Source organism: Salmo trutta, chromosome 37 (assembly GCF_901001165.1).
Source record: "Salmo trutta chromosome 37, fSalTru1.1, whole genome shotgun sequence".
NCBI lineage: Eukaryota > Metazoa > Chordata > Actinopteri > Salmoniformes > Salmonidae > Salmo > Salmo trutta.
In genome coordinates this window covers 30,961,625-30,976,955 of record NC_042993.1, presented here as the reverse complement: position 1 = coordinate 30,976,955, position 15,331 = coordinate 30,961,625, and the positions used below count along the sequence as shown (strand labels likewise).

Below are 15,331 nucleotides of genomic sequence, written 5' to 3'. Positions count from 1 at the left end.
CTCTTAGGAATGGGGTCTGAAGACATGCAGTTTTCAGGCAGATCCTCTGTGTGTAGGGCAAAAGTCAAGCAGCCAGTGATACCGGATCTGAAATGTGTAAACCAGGGTGTTTGAGGGTAACAAGCCTCCCGTAAGTCAATGTCTAGTGTGTCTCTGCAGTGTAGGATGACATGCCAAAAGGTTGTCTCCCTTTACTGTCGCTAGCTAATCTCTCCTGGTCCAACCCACAGTGTGTGAATGTGAGCACGCGTGTGTGGGTGGGCGTCTTCTTTTAGCAACAGCCCTGCATGTGCTCAAGTACTACAGAGGTCTGTTAGTAGCTTCCATTCATTTTACTTTTCTTTCTTTCACTCGCTTATCCTAATCTAATCTCGATCGCACACACTTATTCACCCCCTCGTCAAGTCATTTTCCGCCTTCTGCCGTTGTTTAAGTTTGTTTACTCTGAAGTTTTTTTTTTTTTTTTACCCATGCCAACTTTTCCTCAACTGTAGAGAGAAGGTAGGAGGAGCCGTTTGGAGCAGTGTGCCTCTCTCTCTCTTTCTCTCTCCTTCTGACACTGCTGCTGCTGCATGCGTCAGACCGGAGTCTGTTCACTTCCAAGCAAGTCTGTCTAAAGGGTGGAACAGTACTCTTTTGACTTAGTTTCTGGAGTTTTCACAAAGTTTTCTCTGTTTCCTCACCCGTTCAAAGGCAACAAGAAGAGAGTGAAGAAGCAATAAGAGCGAATAAGAGGATTTATTCATACTTTTTGTGATTGGATTGAAAAGCACTTGGCAGACGGTTTTAGCCACTGGACCCTTTCACAGACTGAGAAGTGAGGTCATCCTGTAATTCATTCTTCCTTGGCGGAGTGGCTCCAGCTTTGCTGTTAGTCATACTTTGAAGGGACAAACCCACACACACATACACACACACACACACACACACACAGAGCAACAATGGTGGCCGGAATGGTGATGCCCTTGGTGGACTTGAGGGCCATCTACGAGCTCCTGTTTCGCGATGGCGTCATGGTGGCCAAGAAGGACAAGCGGCCCCAGACCAAGCACCCAGAGATCCCCAGCGTGGGAAACCTGCAGGTGATCCGCGCCATGGGCTCCCTCAAGTCCAGGGGCTACTTGAGGGAGACGTTCGCCTGGAGGCACTTCTATTGGTACCTGACCAACGAGGGCATTGTTTACCTGCGCGACTTCCTCCGTCTGCCTGCTGAGATCGTCCCCTCTTCCCTGCAAAGGGTTCGCCGTCCAACGGCCACCTTGGCCGTTGCCCAAAGGGCATCGCGTGGGGTCCAGTCAGTGGACGGCCCCACATCTTACGTCCCCAAACCTGGCAGGGAAGAGAGTCAGGAGGCGATGGCTGAGCGCCAGGTCTACCGACACAGGAGGCTGGACGCAGCCGAGGAGGAAGGCCCCTCTGACCGAACGCCAAGGTTCAGAGGTCGCCCCATGGCCACCGAGCCGGTCAGATCAAGAGCACCATGGGAATCTGAGGCCCAGGCCCAGCCTCCCCTGAGGAAGGCACGGGGCTTCCACACTGAGGCTTCAATGATGGAGGAAAGCCAGGGGAAGAGGGCATCCACGGTTACCTTCTCTCAGACCACTGAGGCTAGTAGCAGAAAAGCAGTGCTGTCCTCCCAGGAGAAGATCATCACTAAGGTCCATGCAGAAAGGCCCCAGGTGGTTCCGGTTCAGGAATCACAGGTCAGCATCAAGTCAGTCTCCTCCAAAACAGCCCTCCCATTAGCTGTTACTGCAGTAACTAGTGCTGCAGTAGCTGGGGCTGCAGCAGTGAAGGTCTCAGCTGAATCCTCTTTCAATAAAGCAGGTAAAGAGAAGCCCAAGAAAGCTGCAGCAGTGACTGTCCCGGAGGAGACCCCCAAAGTCTCTGCTGAACCTGTCCTCAGTAAGCCAGCCATCTCAGCACCCCTGCCCCCTACTAAAGAGGTTAAGGAGGAGAAAAAAACAGAAGTGAAGGTAATTCCGGAACCCAAGAAAGCATCAGAAATTACTGTCTCCCAAGAGACCCCGAAACTCTCAGCCGAACCCACCAAATCATTCAAAGTTGACATCACTGCTCACTTACCAGTGGTCAATGGCAATGACGGTGTTGTCACTGAAAAGGTTATCGAAACTAAGAAAGTGATGATTGAAGATGGCTCCAAATCAAAGAAGAAAAAAGCAACAGCGAAGGCTGTGATTGCTGAACCACCTGTCACAAAGGTGTCCTCAGACAAAGGACTGAAGACCCCAGACGAAGAGACACAGGAGGCTGCCAAACCCCCACCAGCTATTACATCATCAATAAAGCCCAAGGAATCAGAATCCACAAAAGAAACCAAGGCTGAGGTTCGAAGAGAAACTAAGGCTGACGTTCGAAGAGAAACTAAGGCTGAGGTTCAAAAATCAAATGAGGCTGATCGTCAGACCTCCAAACCAGCAGTGGAACAGAGCAACACGAAATCTGTAGTATTACAAGATGCACTCCATCCCGTTGCAGCCCCTCCAGCTGAGCCTCCAATCACTGTCCAAGTGCAGGAGAAGGTTGAGACAACCAATAAACTGACCTCAGGCTCATCTGGAAAAATATCCCACAGGTCAGAGATGAGTGTCACTAAAGTGGAAATGGTGACAGTGCCGAAGACCATAAAAATGGCGATGACACAGGAAACCCTCAAACCTGTGGAGATGACCTTTACACTGCCACTGCAACCACCACAACCTGCCATAGTGCCGGAGGCTAAAGCCCCTATAGAAACAGCTGTGGTTGATTCATCAAAGGCAAAAAAAGCTAAAAAGAAAAAGCAGGTTTCTTCCCCAGACCGTGAGACCACAACCACAAAACCATTATCCCCACCTGCAGCTGAAACATTATCAGCAATAGAGGTGTCGCTGACCAGGACCACCGTTAAGGTTGACCTCCCAAACACCCCCGGGGCAAAAGTAATGGACTGCTCTCCAAAGATGCCTCCGGAAAGAATGTGGTCTGAGGAAACCAGCGTGGCAGCAGCTGTGCAGGCTGTGTCCCCTGCTTTAGACAAAGGAGAGGCGGAGCCTGCCCAGCCCTCTGCTGAAAAAATCAAACGGGAGGACCCGAAACCAAAAACCTCCTCTGCGAGGGAAGCACCCGTTGCAGCCGAAGAGACAGCGTCAGCCAGAGCCGAGGCACGGGCCAGCCTCCACACTGAGCAGGGGGAGCTTCCTAGAGTTGTTGCACAACACTCAGCCGCTCTAGCAGCAGCACAGAGCACAGAGGAGAAGAAGGAGAACTGTCTATCTGTTCCTCCCAAGGCCTTGGAGAAGGACAACAAACCCCCACAGACCACTGCTACCACTGCAGCCACCACCCCTCTGCCAGCACAGCCTCACCTGGAGGACACCTGTGACCAGCCTGTAGACGAGGCCAACATGAGGAAGAAGATAGTAGTGGTGGAGGAGGTGATTGAGGTGCAGCACATAAATAGCCCACAGGCAGTGGCTGGAGGAGAGGTTCCTCCTTCTGTTGTACCTGAGATAACAGGGCAAGAACTGGACTTTGATGTCCTGCACGCACTGGCCATCGAACGGGCTCTCCTGGCCGGGGGAGCGGTGGTCGAGTCCGCCCAGAGCACCATCTCCGACGATGACTGGGACCACTCTCTGGACGTACCCGAGGAAAAGACCTTCCCCAACTTCATAGAAGGTTTGAGACAATTTCTTGTTTCCCCCTATTTACTTCCTGTCCTGTGTGTTTATTGTGTGATGTCACTGTTGCTGAGGTTTCCTCTCTTGTATGTACTGTGGGAAATCCTAGGTGGGCGTTGTGGTGATGGCACTACCATGTCTTTTACCATGTGCTATTATGTTCTAGTTGCATAGTGGTATAAACAGTGTTCAGGTTATTGTACTTGTTGGTTTATGCATCTTTCCTTTCAGAGTATATCCTTTGAAGTTCAAATGATGGTATTAGTTTGGTCAGCAAAAATCTGAATTATAGTCCCAGGCCTTAGTTTCAGTGTTTGATTTCTATTCTGTTATAGAGCCGGTTGCTCTTTAGGAATAGTTTCAGTGAGATGATGAATGAGTACAAACCAACTACGATGAAGCTGTGATTTAGGCATCTACTCATAGATCAGCATGCCTCTATAGTAGTTCATACCCTAATGTCTATTCATATCCTATCTGTTTCACTGGCAGGGAAGATAACTCAATCCTATACATACTATGAAGTCAAAAATGTGATAGATGTTCATGCGTAGCAGCATATTGTTGTACAAACAGCAGTGCCACCTGACTTTGAGTTTAGACTTAAGCAATGCGGACTTAAGCGATGCACGCTCACTGTCTCCCTGCCAGAAATGATTCAGACCTGCGGTAATTCCTGCGGTGTGGCTATGTGCAACGCCTATCTTACTCCCCTCCTGTCTTTTCTCTGTGGAGATGACCTGCGTTATAAAGTGAAGAAGAGAATGAATGAGAGAAGGGGGTGTGGTGCTTTTGAGAATCTCTCTCTCGCTCTCTCTGTGTTTTTTTTTTTTTTAGTCAGGAAGGTTGTGTTCTTGGCACTGTGATTTTTGAACGGTGGTCTCCAGTTCCTGGTTTCCCCTCTCGGGTGTGATAATAGTATATGCCTTTGTGTGCGTTATCGATCAACAGGCTAGCAATAGGGGGCTTGGGAACAGTATGTTATTATACCTGCTGGCAGCTCCCTGCTCTCCACCCCAGATTGCCTCACGGAAAGGGCTGGAACGTGCGTATAAATGTTGCCAATGCCATCCCATGTTGTTGGCTTTGACGGAACTAAAAGTATAAATCTCTGTTTCTCTGCTGTTGTTTGTTGTTATTAAAGCTCGATGCACGTTGGTGACAATTTGGTTTTGAGATGTATGGATTGTGGGTTTTGAGATGTATTACGTGGGTGTTAATGTGTATATACTGCAGAATTATAACCCTCGCGCAGAGTGGCGAGAGAGCAGTACACATGGGCGTTGTCTGTACTGTTGCGTGAGCGACAGAACAGACAGGAAATTGGAATAGTTTGCTCATACCATAGCTGTACTACTCTGGGTGTGATTTCTCAGTTCCGCACGTCACACTGCTTCTGCAGGTCTGGAGTGAATTAGCAGCGTTGCTCACATGACAGGCAGCGGTCAAGCTGTGTTCGTCATCAGGTGGATGACTCCACTTTCAGCAATTTTAAAGTTAGTGTGTGTGAACAGATCACCTAGTCAACAGCGTTTAGAGCGTTTGAGATATGGATCAAATAACACATTTGGAATAATAATAACAAACTTCTTCAACATGTCCAGCGGCATATTGTTATACTGTATGTTAGGGCATTACATTTCTTTTTGTTTTGGCATCAGTGTGAAATGTAAAGAAATACGGTTCCTTGGTCTTTATGTGAATACCATGGGATAAAAAAGTCTGTATAACTGATCTGGCAGGGAAGCCCATCATGCTTCAGAGTGCCATCCTAACCGCAGATAATACCGATGTTTGCTAACTCACTGCTGCCACCTACAGTGGATGATCCATAATAGCCATGTGTATGCACTCATTACCCCAGAGATAACAACTGTAAAAGCGTTGTGTCTTTCTCTGGGCTATTTTTTTATTCATTTTGGAATGCATGTCATGTGACCAATCATGTAGTTTGTCAATCATACCGTAAGCTACGTTAGAAACAGTATCTATGTGAAGGAATACATCTGGCAGTGATTGGTAATGACTTCAAATGGAGATGTTTAGCAGACACCACATTGGTATGAGGGTGTCTCTTCATGTCTGAAGATCCTAGAGCATCTAGTATTCATGGTATGCAATCTAATTATATAGCTGTCGGATTTAGTAATACCCTCAGATACACTACGCCTACTTTTATACTGTAACACTGTCTGAGAGTCTCAGGACTCATTCAACCCTTTCTTAGACTTCTGTCAATGTGGCTATTTTTATTTAAAAAGGCAAGTCAGTTAAGAACAAACTCTTATTCACAATGACGGCCTAACCCGGGCGACACCGGGCCAATTGTTGCACCGCCCTATGGGACTCCCAATCACGGCCAGTTATGATACAGCCTGGAATCGAACCGGGGTCTGTAGTGAAGCCTCTAGCACTGAGATGCAGTGCCTTAGACCGCTGCGCCACTCGGGAGCTGGCTCAGAGTGACTGGGAGATCTACTGCCTCCATTAAAACAGTTAACTCACTGTAATGTAAACTATGGAACAAGCACACAGATCAATAGCATATGTTCATGTGTAGAAATCAAAACGGGGATCTTTAGATCTGGCATTGACATGTTCGTATCTTGTCGCTTTAAAGCTTTTTATACATCAGGCCAAGCCAACAGTGACTCTTGATCTGGGAAATCCCAGGAAATCATTTCCTCTGTGTCTGTGACATTTTGCAATCGTGTGTGATGAATGAATAGCACTCCCATGTTCAAACAAAAGCTACAGTGTTTATGATAAGTGGGGTTGCCTGCTGGCGCCATGCAAAAATATGCGCACACGTGGGGCACCCAACCCCAACTCATATTTCTGACAGGCCATGTTGTTTTCCTAGGCTTCTCTCTACTCAGTTCACGGCATTCCCACATGTAATATGTGACACGACCAGCAACTCTCAGGATTCTCCTCCTGTCCCTTCTCATTCTAATGGCTCACGATTGTGGTGTGGCGTATGTGAGTGTGTGTGAGCCTAACCTTCCGTGAGTGAAAAAAACATGGGGGTCGAGCACTGTTAGCCGTCACGCTATCAGTAGCCTGCGGTGCGACATCGCCGCGATGAGCGTGTCGAGTACAGTGTAAGGCTGTACATCTGGGCTTTGCTGTTGTGCTCAAAACCAGGTTGGGTAGCTCAGCTGCTCCTATGTCTTTCCGCTGACACCACAAGGCATGTCTCCTGGGCTGGGATGGCACCTGTGTGTTTACAGGTCGGCTAATGAGGAAAGCACGTGTTGCTCCATATTTCTGAAATAACGAAATGAAATGAGAGATCGTACTTTGTCTGCTTGCGCAGAATTGGGATTTGCGTCACACGGGTCTGATCCAATTGTAGGAACTTGTATCAAACAATGAAACAATGTAGATCATAGTATAATGTATCGCTGCAGTGTATAAAGGTTGTGTAACATAGTTCTCTCACAGAAGCCTGCTGGGTATTGTCTTCCAGCGTAGGCAGGCAGAGTGGTTGCTATAGTTGGAGCAGAGCTGGCTCACATGGAGGAAAAATGTCTGCTGGAACAACCAGCGTTAATTATAGTTTGTAATACAATGTAATGAGTGCAGCCTGGCTTGCTCTTGTCAGAGTGACTGGGAGATGTACTGCCTCCGTATAACAGTTAACTCACTGTAGTATAAACTATGGAACGAACACACATCAATAGCATATGTTCCTATAATGAGTACTAGGCCAAGATGAGCTGATGTTAGGTATTTCACATGGTACATATTGGATTTTGGTCCTTGGTCAACAACATACATTAGAAGCTACAGTGCCTTCAGAAAGTATTCACACCCCTTGACTTTTTCAACATTTTGTCACTGGCATACACCTAATACCCCATAATGTCAAAGTGGAATTATGTTTTTAGAAATGTTTACAAATGAATCCAAAATGAAAACCTGGAATGTCTTGAGTCAATGAGTATTCAATCCCTTTGTTGTGGCAAGCCTAAATAAGTTTAGGAGTAAAAATGTGCTTAACAAGTCACATTGTAAGTTGCATGTTTAACATGATTTTTTAAGGACTACCTCGTCTTTGTACCCCACACATACAATTATCTGTAAGGTCCCTCAGTCGAGCAGTGGATTTCAAACACAGATTCAACCACAAAGACCAGAGAGGTTTTCTAATGTCTCGCAAAGAAGGGCACCTATTGGTTGATGGGGGAAAAAAAAATGTTGCAGACATTGAATAATCCCTTTTGAGCATGGTGAAGTTATTAATTACACTTTGGATGGCGTATCAATACACCCAGTCACTACAAAGATACAGGCATCCTTCTTAACTCAGTTGTCGGAGAGGAAGGAAACCACTCAGGGATTTTGTCATGAGGACAATGGTGACTTTAAAACAGTTAGAGTTTAATGGCTGTGATAGGAAACTGAGAATGGATCAACAACATTGTAGTTACTCCATAATACAAACCTAATTTACAGAAGGAAGCCTGTACAGAAAAAAAAATATTGCAAAACATGCATACTGTTTGCAATAAGGCACTAAAGTAAAATAATGTAACTTTTTGTCCTGAATACAAAGCATTATGTTTGGGGCAAATCCAACACAACACAAACATATTTTCAAGCACGGTGGTGGCTGCATCATGTTATGGTTATGCTTGTCATCGGCAAGGAATATGGAGTTTTTAGGATAAAAACCAAATGAAATAGAGCTAAGCACAGGCAAAATCCTAGAGGAAAACCTGGTTCAGTCTGCTTTCCAACAGATACTGGGAGACAAATTCACCTTTCATCAGGACAATAACCTAAAATGTAAGGCCAAATCTACACTGGAGTTGCTTACCAAGACAACATTGAATGTTCCTGAGTGGCGTAGTCACAGTTATGACTTAAATCGGCTTGAAAATCTATGGCAAGACTTGAAAATGGCTGTCTAGCAATGATCAACAACCAACTTAACAGAGCTTGAAGATTTTTTTTAAATAATAATGTGTAAATATTGTACGATCCAGGTGTGCAAGGCTCTTAGAGACTTACCCAGAAAGACTCACAGCTGTAATCACTGCCAAAGGTGAGTCTAGCATGTATTGACTCAGGGATGTGAATATTTATATAAATGAGATATATCTGTATTTCATTTTCAATATATTTTCAAAAATATATAAAAACATCTTTTCACTTTGTCATTATGGGGTGTTGTGTGTAGATGGGTGAGAAATCAATGTTGAATTCAGGCTGTAACACAACAAAATGTTGAATACTGTAAGTGAACGGGTATGAATCATTTCTGAAGGCACTGTATGTGGCTCCGGTATGACTATCCTCCCCTGGGTGTTGAGAGGAGGGAAGGGAATGGATTCTAAAAAGTAAATGTTGATTTTGTGACGTGTACACACACATGCCCACATGCACGCTCACACATACAAACCCACTCCCACAACACTGACCCATATACAAAATACTATAGGGTTTCTCTACTCTTTTCAACGGTCTCAGAACCATTTGACCTTCAACACGAACCTCCCAAATTGTAACAGTGTGTTTTTCAGCAGCTACCCGCCTGACGTTCTCTGAGTCTAGATGGAACATTAACTAGAGCAGAGAGGGACTCCATGGTTTAGAGAGAATAGCTGAGCTTTCTTCACTAGATATATAGAACATGTACATATACATATATATAGAACATATACGTGGGGCCCCTTTATGGCTTGGTCGAAACTGGATGTGGATGTTAACATTGAACACATAATAGTGGTTTTAGAAAGGCCTATTTCATCCTCAAACACAGGGGACCAAAGAAAAACTGTCTCAGAAAGTAGGTATGGTATTGTTGCGAATGGAACATACATTGTCAGTACTGTAATTCACAATGCCACAAGCACACTTAGATACATAGCCACCAATTTAAAAAACAAAATGCTATATTTAGCTAATGTTATACATTGCAAAAGCAACAAAGCAACAGGGGATCATTAGTTCGAGAGGCTTGGTGATTAGGTCATGCCAATCTATCTCTCACTAAACAGGAGTGTGTTCACTGGCATTTAGACCGTTAAGTTTGACATTCCAAAGAAGTGACAAAGAAGACCACCAAGCCAGCCCGAGCCAGATTAGTTCCAGTTCTGGATATGAGAAATCAGGTTTATGTTAGAGTACATTGTAATTGACACGGTGCTTAATTGAGAACCACTTGTCCTGCTTCACCTGTTGATTTTTCACTTGTGTCTTCATGTCACATAGATGATAGGCTTTTGGCAGAAAGCTTAACTGACCGTAGTGGTATTAGATGATGGCAATATAGTAGGCTATTTGATGACAGTGTTAGCTGATGGACTTACTTCATGTATGTAGGTACAGTATGTGCTCAGGCAAACTGTATACGTCATCAGATTCCTCTTAAATGGGTCAGGTCTCTTTCCTGGCCTGGCTGAAACCTGTGACATAATCTCACTGAATAAAGATCTCATCTGAGAAGGGAAGTAGCCTGGCGTAGTAGCAGCAAAAAATGGCCGCCAGGGTGGTTCCATCAGCTTCTAAACTGTGATGGTGTGATCATCTGTCCCTGTCTGGTATTTATAGCCCCACAGTAAGCTTCAATACCGCCCCTTGCCTCCCACTCACCTCCCCTCCTTCCCCCTCCATGTCCCTGCCCCCCCCCCCCAGCCCTGTCGGTTCCCCTCGCTCCCCTTCTAATTGTGAGGCCACTAGAGAGCAGGCTGACAAATCCTAGCAGCAGGCACGGGGCTGTCAAAATTAAGAAGGTGGAGAAACGGGGCAGCGGAGCGCAAACAAACAGGAGTCCTCCTCTTTCCCCTCATTTCCCTGATTCGGCTCTCTCTGTTCCTCCTACTTCCTCTTCCTCTCTCTTTTCCTGACAACATAGATGAAGATCATACCTGGTAGGTCAACCGACTGGGGTGACTGTTGTTGTGGTCAATGTCCATCTGTCTCTCTGTCGGCTGTCCGTCTGTGTGTTTTTGGCAAACGCGGTGTGTGAAATGTTGTTGTGTTGCTGAGAGGGGGGGTGGAAACGCACATCCGTACCACACACAGACGCACATTCACCACACACACACGTACACACACTCACGGCCGCTTAACCGCAACCTTCAGCTACCGAAGTAGGGATTCTGTTCCATATTTAAACCTGTTGGCACTATGGCAGACTTGAATTGCAAATCATGTCTGATGGCTGTTTAAAAAAAAAAAAAAAAAAGCCACCCGGATGGGACTGTGTAGTCCTCTGAGTTGGACAGACGTGCGTCCAGAAAAAGAGTGTTGTGACTGGCTAGAAGGATAGTGTTGCTCCATTTGGAACTCCTCTGTGTCTGTTTGGGCTATTTGTGAATACTGAAAAGCTGATTGAAAAAAATATATATAAGGCCTACACCTGTTTTCGTGTCTTGCACAAGCCTTGCTCAAGCCACCAGTGTCGCCAGGCCATTTGGGATTGTTGTTGTTGTATGTAAGCAAGTTAACTGGTAGTCTATCTGTTTCTTTCATAGAGATTTAGAAGGCAGGATTATTTGGTGACTCTTTTAAATTGTCTGCGCTTAGTTCACTCTTATTCTCGAAGGACATTTTTTTTGCAAGATGGAGGTGATACTGGTGTGAAGGCGTGATTGATGGGCTGGCATGGTAAACATGCCGTTGTTAGATGTTGAAATCACAGCGAGACCTTTACCCTGGGATGACTGGCCTTACTTTGATTACCGTTCTTCCTTCGGGCTGGGCTTTCTCCTTTTGGGATCGCTCCGTGACAGGACCTTTTTAGATAACACTTCCAGACCAGCCAGTCCCGCTGTAATTGACCTAACAAAGGGATTTGCATCACCTACTTCCTTGCGAAATACTGTAGAACTAAATCCTTGTTCAGTTGAACTACAATGTACTGTATGTGTAGAGGTTGGAAAAGAAGGGGGGCATTCATTGGGGAACATATGGGAGCGATTAGGCAGCAGTGAGAGAGAGAAAAGCGGAACAAAATGAACATTGATACTCTAGGATGGAATGAGTCAGAGAGGGGGTTCAATTCAACGTGCTAAGAACACAATACTCTCAACGTAAACTTCCACCTACTGTTATCGTTCACTTCAATTCTAACCGTATTATCAGATTGTTTCAAGAGGGACAATAGGATTTTTTGACATCATTTTACGGTGGTCGTTTTTTCGAACCGTTCCTTCATTTGAAGTCTATCTTGCCTTTTTTTGACTGCGTGTGTGTGTCTGTATGTTTCATGAACAGAGTCTAGTTAATTGCCCAGTGTGACTAGATACACTTTAGTTTAGACAGCCCTTTGCAGTGAAAGCAGACACTGTAAACACACAGAGGGTGCCCTGGTTATTACAGAACAGACATATACATTATAGGAACATACGTTCAGAATGTAGGGAGAGGAAGAGAAGAGAAAGAGAGAGAGAGAGAGTTGTAAACAGAGAGAAGCCTAGATGAGCGAGGGCGTAGCAGCGAGTGAGAGATAGCTAGGGGTTCACTGTGTTGGCCAGGAAAGGTTGAAACTGTCTGTCTTTATTTTTTTAAACCACCCTCCCACCTCTCTTCTCCTCTGACACACCCACATGGCCCCACTCCCCTCCCACTCCATGCCCTGCCACCTGTCTGTCAGTGCTGCCAAAGTTGTCCTGGGCTTATCTCTATCCTAATGCTGGCTGTGGCGAGCCCCCCAGGATCCATGTTCCCCGCCCTGGTGGTTTTGGGGCACATAGTGACCCTGATCGCAGTCTGGCGCTTGACGAGACTGAGGAGGCAAGGTAAGAGAACTTCAGGAGATAGGGAGAAAAGGGGAAAGGGCTTTTCAATCGTAATCTCCCACTAAGAAGACACACTAACCTTAAGTAAAGGAGAGTCAAAGTCATAGAGTAGCCGGCTGTACCATTCAGCAGGTCTCCTTTTTCCTCTACTTCTCTGTCTCACCAGCCCTCTCTCTTCCTACAGTAATTCTGTCTCTCTCTCGTTCTTGCTTTACTCTCTTCAGCCCTCTTGTGTTGGAAGTTAACCCTCTAAATGCTGGCTACTATCCTAGTCATGTTAGCAGTCGTGGCATGTGGTAAGAGAGGCATGGGGGGGTGCAGTTGATCTGTTAATATCACTGTAGTTGTTATTCTTTGGATCTGAATCCGTGTCCAAGGTTTGAAAGGTCATTACTTATATCACAAATTGATGAATTGCAAATCTATCAAGCCTCTCTGAATAAATAGTAGCTACAGTATTTACAATATTATATTATTATCACATTTTCATCTTGGCGTTAGCACAGAACAGACCATTTATCCGTTAGATTCAGATTGAAATGAATATGAGGGTCATAAGTGCCTTCCAGTACTTCCAACATTGATTTGATTTGCTGTGATTGAATTGGCTTACAACATGCTAATTTCAGCCTGCATGCTTACACCAGCTTCGCCTTTACGAAAAGGTTGCATGTAAGGTAGTCCCTTTCATGCTTGACCTCTGTGGTCGGAGGGCATAACCCGTGGCAAGCCATGAAGGTTGCGGGGTCTTTCCGTGCTGATACCACGTGAGCACCCGGTACGTGATTGAAGTGACCTTACCGCAGCAGCAGCAAAGGGCTTAGCTCTCATTACACAGTAAGTGCATGGTGACATGGGAAGCCCATCACCTGGTATCGTGGTGCAGGTTTTCCTGTGACCCGTTAGACCCACCAGAGCCATCGTGACAAGCCACAACACTGAGAAAGCTTGAGGCGCTCCGCCTGACCACCCCACCTCCACTCCAGCGAGACTTAGCTACGCTTATTGTTGTAAGGTAGGTTGATGAGGGGCTGTCAGGTGTGAACAAACCTGTTTCAGTCATGGATAAGGCTATGCCTGTCAGCGTCGGTGTCGACCTGGTGTGTGTGTATGTGCCCACCTGTGGGAGTTGAAAGTTGCCTTGTATCCTTTTAGGTGGGGTTAAGCACAGTTACTAGGGTCATGGTTTAATGCACCAGTCAGGTTGGAGACAGGGCAGTGATGTCCCCACCCTACGGACAGACAGATAGCGTTACAGAGAGATGTAGAAATCCATAGGTGGGCCAGCCATTCAACAAGGAACACTTTGATGTCTTCAAGGTGCTAGTCTGAATCAACATCAGATCTGTGATGGGTAATGTCATACGGAGTGACACAGTCTGTAGGTTGAATGCATGAAGGGTTCTGTGTAACTAAATGTTAAATGTTGTTTACATGTCAGGCTGCTAGAATATGAGCTAGGGATTAGCTAGAATAACATCCACTACACCCAAAATGATAATGTTCTGTTTAACCCTTCAGAGTTGATAAAGGTCTAATTAGCTGGGGGCTACTCTAAGTGATTGTCACTGAACAGGAAGAGCATCAATGTTGGGCTCCTACAGAGAAAAAAACAATCCACAATAATATCATGACCTGGCGTCTAGGTAGAATAACATCCACTATGTCATGTATGTTGTGAACACACACACACACACACACACACACACACACACACACGCATGCATCAAGTGGAACACAGCAGAGAAGCATCATCAACAGTTAAGTAGCTGGGGGAATGCAGCGGGAGGAAGTAAAAGGGTTAAGTAGCTGGGGGGAATGCAGCGGGAGGAAGTAAAAGGGTTAAGTAGCTGGGGGAATGCAGCGGGAGGAAGTAAAAGGGTTAAGTAGCTGGGGGGAATGCAGCGGGAGGAAGTAAAAGGGTTAAGTAGCTGGGGGGAATGCAGCGGGAGGAAGTAAAAGGGTTAAGTAGCTGGGGGGAATGCAGCGGGAGGAAGTAAAAGGGTTAAGTAGCTGGGGGAATGCAGCGGGAGGAAGTAAAAGGGTTAAGTAGCTGGGGGGAATGCAGCGGGAGGAAGTAAAAGGGTTAAGTAGCTGGGGGAATGCAGCGGGAGGAAGTAAAAGGGTTAAGTAGCTGGGGGAATGCAGCGGGAGGAAGTAAAAGGGTTAAGTAGCTGGGGGAATGCAGCGGAGGAAGTAAAAGGGTTAAGTAGCTGGGGGGAATGCAGCGGGAGGAAGTAAAAGGGTTAAGTAGCTGGGGGAATGCAGCGGGAGGAAGTAAAAGGGTTAAGTAGCTGCGGGAATGCAGCGGGAGGAAGTAAAAGGGTTAAGTAGCTGGGGGAATGCAGCGGGAGGAAGTAAAAGGGTTAAGTAGCTGGGGGGATGCAGCGGGAGGAAGTAAAAGGGTTAAGTAGCTGGGGGAATGCAGCGGGAGGAAGTAAAAGGGTTAAGTAGCTGGGGGAATGCAGCGGGAGGAAGTAAAAGGGTTAAGTAGCTGGGGGGATGCAGCGGGAGGAAGTAAAAGGGTTAAGTAGCTGGGGGGAATGCAGCGGGAGGAAGTAAAAGGGTTAAGTAGCTGGGGGGAATGCAGCGGGAGGAAGTAAAAGGGTTAAGTAGCTGGGGGGATGCAGCGGGAGGAAGTAAAAGGGTTAAGTAGCTGGGGGGATGCAGCGGGAGGAAGTAAAAGGGTTAAGTAGCTGGGGGAATGCAGCGGGAGGAAGTAAAATGGTTAAGTAGCTGCGGGAATGCAGCGGGAGGAAGTAAAAGGGTTAAGTAGCTGGGGGAATGCAGCGGGAGGAAGTAAAAGGGTTAAGTAGCTGGGGGAATGCAGCGGGAGGAAGTAAAGGGTTAAGTAGCTGGGGGGATGCAGCGGGAGGAAGTAAAAGGGTTAAGTAG

The 15,331-nt window shown here is 46.2% G+C and overlaps 1 protein-coding gene across 16 annotated transcripts in view; it reads left to right on the top strand.

The window, feature by feature from the left end:
* LOC115177330 (plectin) overlaps positions 1–15,331 on the top strand; it is a 191,776-nt gene that overhangs the window by 94,038 nt on the left and 82,407 nt on the right. For 7 of the 16 annotated variants that reach the window (XM_029737999.1, XM_029738002.1, XM_029737998.1 and 4 more), the window contains exon 1: positions 591–3,681. The exons of 4 other annotated variants lie outside the window; for them this stretch is intronic. In XM_029737999.1, the coding sequence (XP_029593859.1) occupies positions 942–3,681 (2,740 nt within the window). In that variant the 5' untranslated portion in view covers positions 591–941. Of the gene's footprint in view, positions 1–586; positions 3,682–10,423; positions 10,565–15,331 lie in introns of those variants that run through there. 5 more of the 16 variants (XM_029738004.1, XM_029738003.1, XM_029738016.1 and 2 more) reach the window with 3 other exon arrangements.